General features: G+C 42.5%; 1 protein-coding gene across 1 annotated transcript in view; it reads right to left on the reverse strand.

The window, feature by feature from the left end:
* Positions 1-2,364: 2,364 nt before the first annotated feature.
* Positions 2,365-12,508, reverse strand: part of unc13a (unc-13 homolog A (C. elegans)) — a gene marked incomplete at both ends in the record, with an annotated part of 48,697 nt that continues 38,553 nt past the window's right edge. Inside the window, 7 exons of the mRNA XM_079267030.1 lie at positions 2,365-2,653; positions 2,745-2,904; positions 3,660-3,752; positions 6,995-7,051; positions 7,874-8,021; positions 9,576-9,656; positions 9,808-9,864. Of these exons, the coding sequence (XP_079123156.1) occupies positions 2,365-2,653; positions 2,745-2,904; positions 3,660-3,752; positions 6,995-7,051; positions 7,874-8,021; positions 9,576-9,656; positions 9,808-9,864 (885 nt within the window). The remainder of the gene's footprint in view (positions 2,654-2,744; positions 2,905-3,659; positions 3,753-6,994; positions 7,052-7,873; positions 8,022-9,575; positions 9,657-9,807; positions 9,865-12,508) is intronic.

The raw sequence follows: 12,508 nt of genomic DNA on the forward strand, positions 1-12,508 counted from the left end.
GAGTACCTGTAATTAAAAAAAACTGTGTACACACGAGAGAGTGACATGTTTAGATGTAGTTAACTTAGGTGGGTAGTTTTCTGTGTTTTTTATTCGGCTCTCAAGCCCATGAAATGATCAGATTTCTACCAAGTCCTTGTTGTTCTTCTCCAGTGTGTACAAGGCCGTCATATCTGTCAATAACAGCTACATATCCAGATTGGGCACCAATACACATAATCCCCAACTCAGTCACTCAGAGCAAATATTCACGTCTACAAAAGAGCAGCAAACTTCAACTCACATAGGCTGACATGTGTTTGTTACATCCCAGCTATTTACAACGGCCAACAATAATCAATCCCTCCGTTTCAGATTAGTTTCCTCAGCGTTGAAAAGCTGTACAAACTAATTTCAGTCTCTAATCAGCTCTACTACCGTTGTGATATTTGGCCCATTACAATAGACAGCATGTACAACATATCAGACAAACACTTGTGCTGATATAATGAGGATAATCCACAATGTAAACATAAGACTGCTTCGGAAAGGACTCATCTACATCGGTTCGTAGAGATTAGATGCATAGAGTTCAGTTCTTACACCTTGTTCAAAAGAGGGGGCCGGATAAATTATTCATCAACGATCAAGTGCTTTTGGGGGGAACTTAAAAAAAGAGGCAGGAATAGAAAAAAACAAGCAAAATACCCTGTCATTAAACGTGGACTCTGTTTTACAAACAAACATACTTCTTATCGATAAATAAACCAATCAACCTGTTTTTTAAAAGGGCATTCATAAAAATATAAGTTGAATTAAGAGACATGCTGGACAGGCAATAGTCAATTAAAAACATTTAGTTTCACATGAAATCAACTCTAGATTAAAGAAGTGAATTCAGCTGTAGAATGATTTGAAGTCTTGACGTGTAATACCTGTCATTCAACAAAACAATTACTGAAAAATAAAGTATAAATGTGTTGTTGTGGGTGCGTTAAAGACCCTGTGCTTCCAGATTTTCACACGACATCTCTACCAAGCTGTAGCCCCTCTTTGAAATGGCAGCAGAGGCCTGGCTTCTCGGTGTCAGAGATCGAGGTTACAGCAGGATGGTGGGCGCTCGATCGTTCAAGATCTGTGCTGTCCCACCTCAACACTTTTCCCTCAACGCATGTTGCTTTTGCAAAATAGGATCTCAGGTATTTATGATGTAATTACATGCAGGTTTTCATTTGGCAAATTAGTTTTTGTTTTAAGAAAAGGAAGTGGCAGTCAAGTTTTTTTTCTTCCTCTCCTATCATGCACCTCTCACACACCCAGTCGAGGGCTGTTGGGAATGTTTACAGTAACACGACATGACGTATAGGACGCTTCATCCCCTGGAGTAAACACGGGCGGCTACATGAGGTCAACGTTAGAACAACTTACAAACACACTCGCACGTTACGAGCTCCACGTGTGCTCGAGACGCAGGTTATGCATTCACACCTGGACATTCTTCACACACATACTGTATACTCTGATGAACCACAGTGCTTGAGGGCGTGTTTTCATCAGATTCATCTCTTTACAGTCGCTATACAGGAGACATACGCACGAGGGTAAACGAGACAGAAGGCATTAAGGGTGTCAGGCTCTGTTACAGGGTGGACGGACAAAAAGACAGACGAGGACAATCTTTCAAAAGACCACACGTCCGTCGAATAATCCTGTATATATCTCTTTCATATATTATGATGTATAGAGTTATTTAAATATAAATATAATTTGGAAGAGAGCAGTAAATAAATATTGAAATGATCTGAACTAAATCGTGCTTTCCCCCCCCCCCCCCTCTGGAATGTTTGAGGCCTTGCAGCCGTTGTTGCCCATGGGTCAGTTGGACACTTGGTCCTGTTGTGCTTAGGGCTGGTCTTGGCATATTTCAGTGATTATCTGCTGGCACTTGCCATCCCTTCTCTGAGCAGGTGCAAGCCAAGGGCAGGGATGAGAAGAAGCCAAAAATATGAAAGGCTACAAGATATTTCTCACCTTGACCAGTCAAATGAGGTGTGTGTGTGCGCGTGTGTGTGTTGGCATGACTCTTCTACGGACTGAGGAAAGTAGATATATGCTTCATGATTAAACTATGTATTGTTCATCCAAAGGATGGCTAATTGTATTTGCAATAAAGAAGAAAATGAGTGATTTGTGTACTTTCGACTGAAATGAATGTATTCATAGCACTGGATGTGTGGCGACTGTTGACTTCTCTGTGCTTTTACAACACTGGATCAGCAGGGCAGTGGCTAGCGGTGGCTCAGGAGAGCTCCAGGGCAGTAGGTGACAGGCGTCTGAGCTTCAGATGGGTCCTTTTTTTTGTTTTTTTTTATTCCGTGGTGTCTCTTAGCTGCGGCCCTCCTCTGCGGAGCGCTGGTCCGACTTGAGCTTGACGAACTCCTTGGCCACGTCGTCGTTGTTGCGTTGGGAGAGGATGCGCAGGACGGTGAGGCCCGTCTCGTCCATGTGGATGCGTTTACCCAGCGGCAGCCAGCAGGCGACGCTGCCTTTGGAGGCCATGTCCTTCAGCTGCAGGACCGCCATGCCCACGGTGCGGTCCTCCCGTGCAAAGCAGTAGTCCTTCACACACACCTGTAGCTCGTAGCACTCAGGACCCACCTCGCTACTCAGGGTGCTGCAAGTGCAGAGAAGAGAGTCAATCTGTTCAGACATCATCTACAACCTTGAAACAAAAACAACGAATCATAATCAGTGTTGTTACTCACAAAGTGAAGGTTTCGTTGTATTTGGGAGCCCAGCTGTTGTTCTTCGACTTGGTGGCGTACTTCCTCTTCTTATCGCTGAGATGAGGGCCGATGATATACACCTCCACAAATGGCCGGAATATTCCCTGCGTCTGCCACCTCAGGTCATTGGCAGCCACAACTGAGACAGAGAGAGATGGAGGGAGAGGAAATGGAGGGGAAGGAGAGTGGGAAGGTGAGAGCGAGAGAGAAAGTGGAGGAAATGTGTGAAAATGTGGAGCGGTGAGAAACATCGAGAGAACAGAGAATGATGAAGAAAATACAGTCTCTCCCTCAGGTCTCATATTCAGTTGCTTGTCAAAATAGACTATGAAAGATGTCATAGTATGATGACATACTATGACATTTATTATGACTTCTTATTGAATTCTATACTATGAAGTTTTTATGGCATACTACAATATGACATTTCATGACTACAATGACTTTTTATCTTTCATAACATTATACTGTAGTATTATTTATGTCTTTTTTCAACATACTCTATGACTTTTCTAACATTTCATGAAATTAAAATGAAAATTAGAAATCAACTCCCTTTTCAGACTTGTCGACATGCCATGTCATACTATAATAGGACATGCTTATGACACATTATAGTATGACTTTTTAAAGGCATTCTATCTGGAAGACTATACAATGACATTTTTATGACATATACTATAGTATTATTTATGATTTGTTTTCAACATACCTTAATATGACTTTCTTTTACATACTATACTATGACTTTTTAATTACTTTTTAAGCAACACTTTCATGACATACTATACTACGACATTTTTTACAACTATTTTATGAGATTTTTATGGCAGATTGTTTGATAATCTAATTGAGACATTTGAATGGCGTTCTTCAGTATGGATTTTCCTTTACCTTTCACTGTGACCTTGTGCTCTCCCGTGTTGGGATGAGTGAAAATCTCCACATGGATGGACACCTCTCCCACGGCATCGTCCACACCAGAGCCTGAGAGGACCGGCAGAGAGAGAGTCGACCGTTAACGCCTTTAAACGTGGAAACATGGACTCTTGGTGCTCCTATCACAGACCAAACACTCACACAAACCACTGGGCCCACATTAATCCTCCTCATTTTGAAAGGTTACAGACCAACTCCATTTCAAATTTGTAACGTGAACATTGAAATGGATTTCACTGTAACCTTTTGGATATTACACAGAATATTGACTGGGAAAACAGGTCCATATACTACACCAATCACTGTGTAACAGGAGGGCTTAAAATGAGGCATCGTGATGCTTGTGCATATGTTGTGGTCTGGAAGTGGACAATCGGACAGAGCTGCTATGAGTGGGCGTACCTTTCTAATACAGGTAGTAATACCGTTCTCTGTAATGCAGGACAGCTATAATACTCATGGAATACATTGTGCCTTACAATTCAGCAATTGAGAGGTAATAATTTGGATTCAGTGAGGGCAGTAATTTGTGCCCACTCATAGATGCAAGTTGTCTGTTGGGATGCAGGGTGGTTAGTAAGAGGCTGAGAAGAAGACAGGAGAGAAGCTGGAGAAGGTCAACTGAAAGTGTGGTACCCCCGACATAGATCAGGTCAGGACATGCTCAGATGGATCTAGACAGGTGGACACGCCCATTCCTTGGGAAAGACTTTTACCCAAGCATGGCAAGAGGAGGGACAAGAAAGGGAAAGGACTTCACGGAGAGAGAAGCAGCTCAGCCTCTCTGATCTGACAGTGAAGGACGGCACTACTGATACCCAACCCTCTCAGTGAAGCTGTGTGAAGAGAGTCAAGTCCCACATCCATACTGCTCGAACTCCATTAAACTAATGTTGTCATTACGTGGTTTCTCCACAGTGTAGTTTCCATCTACCCTATACATTGGACACTATTGCATGTCTGCGAGACCTCGAAGTGAAATTTAAGGAAGAATAGTTGAATGCCGGTTGTAAAGCCCTTTGACGCAAATATGTGATTTGTGATTTTTGGCAAATCTAATGGTCTCAAATTGTACTTATAATAAATAATCTTGTTAATTTAACTAGGATAGCAAATGATTAACACAAAATACCAAATAAATGAGTTTTGGTTCAATAGAACTTCCAGCTGTAAGCTGTATTTTAGAGTATAGAAGACAGTGATGGCTCCACTCAGGCACCGGCTCTTTTGTCTGGGAGGGAGATGATGGACACGTCTTTCCTCAGTGTCTGTGTGTGTTTTGTGCTGCATGTGAACAAGTGGTTGAGATCCACATACAACTCCAGAAGGATACGGCGACAGATGGACATACATTTTCAGTGTTTTAATTAATGTCTTCACTTTGTCAACGGTAGCTTTGTGGCGACAACCAGCAGCCTGTTTGTGTGTTTTCAACCAGCCGCCCACGAAACAAGGTGTCCGTGGGAGTTAGACGGCAGAGTGTTCCTGGCATGCGGCTCTCCAGGGAGCATTATGGGATTGTTGGTCTCGCTGCCAACAGGACCAAAGAGAGCAGCAGTCATCCATCTGGCCTGGTCTACTCTATGGAGGACTTCCATAAAAGATGAGAAACTAACTTTGCTGGCTGGGAGGCAGGAAGATGTTGCCAAGACAACGCAGGCTTTTCTTCTTCAATCGGTGCATATTTTTCTACCATGTTGAAAAGTTTAACCAGAAGAGACATTAAATCTCAAACATGTTCTGTGAATAGCGTCGAAACACCTTGACCTTTCATTATTTCTATTACAAGTAATGTAGCTCATAGCCTGCAGTATGCAAGTAGCACAGTCATCACTGAGCAGCAGCACTCGAGTTAATAAGAATGAAGTCTGAGGCTCGATCAGTCATCCTGCTCTAATCGTCTCCTCTAATACGGTTGGAAATTGTTCTTTCCAGTGAAAGCCGCTTGCTCGGCAGGAAGTTAATTTGCATCCTTGTTACAGTCAAGAGCATCCAGCAGCTGGCGGGCAGGCTGAAGACTCTGGGACTGTGATAATGAATACCTAACTGTAAAATGTAACCAAAACGAAAACATGGCGCTGAAATATTTCACTTTGAAAACCATCTGTCTCAATTTGTGTGGCGTCTTTGATATTTCCAGGTCATTTAAAGTTATGCAATTAAAAAAAACTAACTTTAAAGATTCTTTTACTACACAAATTCAAATAGAAAATCCAATCGTCAAAATAAGAGCTGACCTGCTTAAATTCATAACTTTTGACTCTTAAAAAGTCAACAACAAAAAAATCAAGTAGCTCATTTTGAATTGGTGAAATTGAGAAGTCGCAATGGAATAGACTTCAGTCCAATCAGGTTGTGTTCTGTCAGTCATGTGATCAAAGATAAAAGAGCTCAGATATGCCACTGAAAAAGTTGAGCACCCTCTCTCATCACTGCTGTCGGGCGAGCCGCGCTGCACGTGGGAGCTGTGTGTGTGTTTGAATGCGTCAGTCTCTGTATTTCTGTGTGACGATAGAGCAGGCGAGGTCAGGGAGCCCTCCCAGACAAAACGAATAATTATTCTAGTCTTCTTCTTCAGCGTCTTTCACTTCAAACACAGTGGCAGGGGTGGTGACGTGGGGGGGGGGGGGGGGGGGAGGATTTCCTCTCCGTCTTCCTCGCCGGAGAGAGACAATACACTGTGCTTCCGCTTCAACAACCGTAAAGGCAGTCTCACTCAGTCACTCGCTCTTCCTCTCGCCCACGTGCACACGCACACGCACGCGCACGCGCACACGCACACGCACACACACACACACACACACACACACACACACACACACACACACACACACACACACACACACACACACACACACACACACGCTTGGCCCTCGGGCTTCTCTGGGTGACATCATGCTGGATCAGGATTCCTCCACACTTTAATGCATTTCTATTCTTTTTATCTGATGTCAGCACATCATGCTTTCGTGTCGATACATACATGTACGGATGTATTGAGTGCAGTTCCGTACATACAGACATCAGTGTGTACATTACATGCATGAATGCATAAAGTCTATGTTGTTTTAGTTGCGGTGGGCATGTATGGGCGTGTGTGTGTGTGCAAAAAGGCAGAGGTAGAAAAAGATGTTCAATCTGTGCATTGCATTTGTTTGTTGGGATGAGTTTGAGCAGGCAGGGGAGTTTTGGGATGCACATGGGGTGGAGGGTGGAGGGAGTTGGGCTTTGGTCTGGAGGCTTTCCGGTAGTCCTGGATGTCTCAGGCCCTGAGCCTGAATGCCACATACCCTTGTCTGGGTAAACATCCTCACTAGTGGTGAACCTCACCCCCTTCCCGCCGAACACTGGCCCACAGACGGGGCAGAAGGAAGAGGTAGACAGAGAAAGGAGAAACACGTAGAAATATGAGGTTTTACAGAGTAGAAAAACAGACCAACATTTATAAGTCTTGTCCCTAAAGACGGGAGAGATCCTGATCGATAATTGTTATTTCAATCAAATCAGCTTGTTGTAATTCTTCAGATCTGCTGTGAAATCCTGCAACATGTCAAATCACACACGGATCTTCTGCCGCAAACCGGACCTAGGTATGCTCCAAAAACAACAACATGGCATTTTTGCTAATTCAATTCTAAATGATCATGGCCTTTCTACCAGCGGCGCCGCAGGGACAGCGTGTCAGCCATCAGCGCTTCCACAAAGACGATGGCTGTTATGAAGCCATCTGACGGTAGGACGGAGGCTGAGCAACAGAATCAAAGCGCGAGAGAAAAGAGGGGGCGGGCATTTCTTTTTTTCATTGCAAATAGCTGTCAGATCATGTGAAGAATAGTCTGTGTGTTTCCCGAGGCTGGCTTCCAGGAGACTCCGAATTTCAGAGCAGAGAGAGACAATATATTATGCAGCTAAAGCCTCGACTTCATGCTCTACAAAGCATGCGAGATACTTTCAGGATATAGAGCGCAACATTTGGGAAACCCTAATATCAACAGAGGAGTGGGAGACACCGAGAAGGGTGGCTCCTGTGAGAGGGGAGAGGAGAAACAGAGATATGCTGATCTCAATGACAGAATGAAGTGGCGTTAGACGTTAACGTCACACTTGGAAAATGAAGGTATACTGGAAATGAAGAGAATCAAAGATCCCCCCAAAGACAATTATTTTACCTTGTGCATTCTGTGACTGGACAAAAGTGCGAATGAGTTTGTCTGTCGCCTGCGTGTAGAGGGACAGGGCGTAGTGGAGAGACAGGAGGTCAGGACTCTTCTCCAGGAAAGTCTTCTTCAGACCCACACCACCAGCATGGAAATATTGCTGACGCACACAAAGACAGGCAGACAAAGTAGGAGACAGCTGTTCACTTACTTATTCGCTGCAAAAGATTCTTTAAGAAAGAAGTGATGGCACTTTACTTCTGAAAGGATTCAAAATGTTTACACAATAATTTAGAGCTGCAACGATTAATCGATTGATAATAATAAGATAACTATATAACTTATATAGCACTTTCATGAAAACAATGTCAACAATGCAAAACCCAAAAGAAACAATAAAATAGGAATAACAGTCTTTATGTCACCAGCTACAACCAATCACATCACAAACAGAGGTACAATTAAGATCAGGTCAAAACTTCAGCTGACTTAAAGGTGGATAGCGATTCACAAAAAAGCCTGTTTGTGTTTTAGAAAAGATCTAAAAGATTAAACCAATTGCAAGCTCTACTCAGGCAGTACCGTATGTTTTAAAGTACAGCTGGTTATTCTGTTAGTTGATTGACAGCAAACGATTCAAAAACTATTTTAAACTATTTGAATCCTTATTTTTCAAGCAAAAATGCTGACGTTAATGGATCTAGGCTCTAAATTGTGAGAATAAGCTCCTTTTTCTTCTATTATATTACAGCAAAATTACAAGTCTTAGGTTTTGGACTGTTTGTTGGTCAAAACAAGACATTTTGTAGGCTCAAGGAAATTGTGATGGGCATTTTTCTCACGTCTTATCGGCAAATTTACTTTTGTAAATGTATCATTTGTATCAAATGTATCATTCTTATAGGCAAATGATACATTTACAAAAGTTGTGGAATACTTGTTAAAACGTTAATCCTGCCTGTAAACTTTAAAAGTGATGCTGGTTTCTGTCTCTGTAGAATGAGTTGCTACAAATTGTGGATCCATCACCAACAGCTTGCATTTATTAAATATGTACATAATCTCTGGCATGGTACAGGGCCTCTCTCCACATCCTCTGAATCATTTCTGTGCCCCTGCTCTACGGATGTTCCAGTCATCTGATACAAGAGATGCTTTTGGAATGAAATGTCCATTTCAAATATGTCTTATTTCTCTTTTCTTAACCATCTCAAAAGGTACAGTAAACTTAAAATCCAGTGTTGCTTAATAGGTGTTAATTATAGAACTGAGAAAATGTTCTTTCTTTACCTACTTTTAAAGAAATGATTACGTCCCAGTTCTAAGCCTGTCTGGTACATTTTTTTCCACAGGTAAAAACAGCTCCAGAAAGGGAACATGCTCTCACCTGGAGGTCTGGTTTCCATGGTCACCATTGATTTTATTTGCATCTAATTGAAGCAGCCATACTGTCCATACAGTGATTTGTTATTTTATTTTCATGTTTTTTGTTAAACTGAAACAAATAAATCACAGAGCTGTAAAGCCCCAAAATGGAAAGCTCAAAGTCTTAAAGGTTGGACTATTATAAACCACATCCTTGGAGAAAACTTCAAATTCAAATATGACTTTTAAAACTAAAGGGTTTACTGTAATTTCCACGAGCCATACCTGTTTATTGTCAAACATTTAAGGTGTCTCCTGACAGTGAAAGACATTGAGCAAAGTGTTTTACCTTGATGGTGTCCAGGGCCAGCTCTATCACAGCACACTGCTTCGGGCTGAGCGCTTTGGCCTCCTCTCGAACCATGTGCTCCTGCAGACGACAACAATAGAAGCACAGACCAAAATCATGCGCCTGTCTGTTCACATCATCTGTCTCGTTTTTCTTGGCAATTACGGTAAGAGTCTTGATCTGAAGCACTGGTGTCAGGCCCAGAGCATAACATTGTAAAAACATATTCTACCTTCAGCTTGGACAGGTGTCCCAGCTCCTTGGCAGCGTTAAAGATGAGCTGAGTGCCCTGGAAAAGACAGCAGGATAGATGGAAGAACGGTAGAGAGGAGTTTTGTTATTATCGGGACAATGCGGGGCAGCAGTAAACGGCTTAGTGTCACACAGAGGACAGCAACGTCTCCGACACACACTCACACACAGTCACTCTAAGCCGCTTTACAGAAAGAAGGTGCTTTTTCCTTCAAGTGCTGTTATCACCTGTGTTTTATTCATTCCAGAACATTACACTCCGCTGAACAAAAACACACACACACACACACACACACACACACACACACACACACACACACACACACACACACACACACACACACACACACACACACACACACACACACACACACACACACACACACACACAGAGACATGTCAGTACAAAGAGAAGGGAAAGTGGCTCAGCTCATAGTTAGGGCAAGAAAGAAGACACACTCGTGCACGCACAAGTGCGCACACACACACACACACGTGCACACATGCACACACACACGTAGCAGCAATGCAGTTGCACTGTGGGGTACGCAGGTATTTACTGGATGTCCAGCCTTATGCTACTGGCTGCACTTTTAATCCTATCCTTGGTTCCAGCCTTAGGCATGAAATAAGCATTTGTTATATACTGCATGGGGCTAGAGACTAGAAATAATCTTACAAGCAACAGCACAATAATGTTAGAAACAAAACGTTACAGATGAATTAAAACATTTAACTGGTGTGCACTATTGAAACTGTGATGCGTGTATTCATTGAAACTGTGTTTACTTTAGATTCAGTCAGGCAAGCGAAGCCTGACTGGGTCATGTGAGAGAAATCCAGCCACCCTCCACTGCTGCACTATGTTAAACCTACAGAAAATAAGGTAGACAGTCGGGCCGTATGGGGCTGCTGTGATGAAAATAGTTATGTTATGCCAAATATTCTCACCCTACGAGCACATTTTTGCTGCTAAAATGCACCATAAGCTGCAGGTCAAAGTGCCAAACTTCACTTCCAGAATGAGGCTCGTAAAGCTCAGCCGCTTTGACTTGCAATGCAACTTGCAGCTGAACCACGGCAGATTTCTTCTTTTGTGTTGCAGAAATGAACAAAACAGCTAATAGTTGTTGAACTCCAAGTGAAATTAAGAGACGATTGACCTCCTGTTTGTGGTGCGTTTGAGCCGCAAATATCTGCACGTAGATTTGAGTGTATAACCTACGGTGTGGCTGGGAGTGCAGGCAGCTACTGCTACAGCATTTCTCACAGCATATAAACAGCACTATAGAAGACCGTTGTGCAAAACCAAAAGTGAAAAAAATCAATATTTCCACTGCTTTGTTTGACTGGCGAGCTGAGGGAGATAGACGGAGACACGTAGAGAAGACAAGGAGAGAGACAAGACACATTGATCTAAAGGAGTTTAGTCCTTACATCACTGTGAGACGCATTCTTCAGTCTCCCCTGGAAAGAGAGCATGTGGTTAATACTTCAAGCAGTGGCCAGTCGCTGCAGTCTGACTTCACTCTCATTGGCTACATGAGAATAAGCCTTTTAAGTGCAAACGTGCAAAATGTTGAAGGTGTCACCTCCTTTCAGTTAGCTCATAAGCTTTACCTCCAAACCAACAAAATCAGACAACAGATTGCCAGTTGGCAGAGCAAGAACAGCATACATGCTGACAGGAGTAAACGCATGCTGATAAAACAGAACAAAACAAGGGGAAACAGCGAGTTTGGCTTTATCCACTCCATCTCTCAGCTCACAAATAAACACATTCTGTCTTGTTTGTTTACGGTAATCCTGACACAAACGCAGTGTAAAAGTAACAGGATGTGATTTTACGTGTGCTGCAACTGTGTCAAGGCTCTATTTAGGCACTGCGCCCCGGCTGCTGCCGCCAAGAAATAGTTAGTGCACGTAACTCTCAATCCACAATAGTAAATTCAAACGTTCGGGTTTGTGGACAGAAAAAACTAATCAGCTATAACATGTTAATTGGTGAGCATTAGAGGTGCTGGTAGCCGGATTTTTGAATTGGAGAAAGCCCCGGCTCGCTGTTTCCCCTCCACTACCAGTCTTTAAATTAAGCTAATTAACTCCTGGCGCTCGCTCTTTACTGAAAGCACAGATATGATAGAACTTAAAAAGATTTAAACTATCTTCGGTTCTAACTTTTGACAAGAAAGCAAATAAGTGTAGTTCCCCAAAAGTCAAACTATCCCTTTAAAAGAAGATCAGATGAAACTCAGAAGAGTCAATACATTAAGGCTCTATCTATGCGATAACTCGGACAGAAGGTCAGATTCCATTCATTGAACTGTTGCACTCAGTGGTGAAATGTGCATTTACTCAATAAGCCTACAACAGTTTAAGTGGCAGGTAACACAATTGGTGATTGAGCCAATGTCAATGATGACAGGATTGCAATATTTATATATTAGCAGTATTAAGAACAAGGTAGTTCATTTTTTCTCCCCTGTATAGACACAAACATTTAACTATACACCAAATTCTGATAAAAGTAAGCTCATGTAATGTAAAGTCTCCAGACTTTTGACCTCAAAGCACCATTCCGTTGTTCTCACACAATTAGAAATTCTAAATCAATCAGAAGTACAGCAGTATTTACGGGAATGCCACCACAGACGCCTGGTTTGTAACACTGAAAATATATA

Source organism: Melanostigma gelatinosum (assembly GCF_949748355.1).
Source record: "Melanostigma gelatinosum genome assembly, chromosome: 4".
NCBI lineage: Eukaryota > Metazoa > Chordata > Actinopteri > Perciformes > Zoarcidae > Melanostigma > Melanostigma gelatinosum.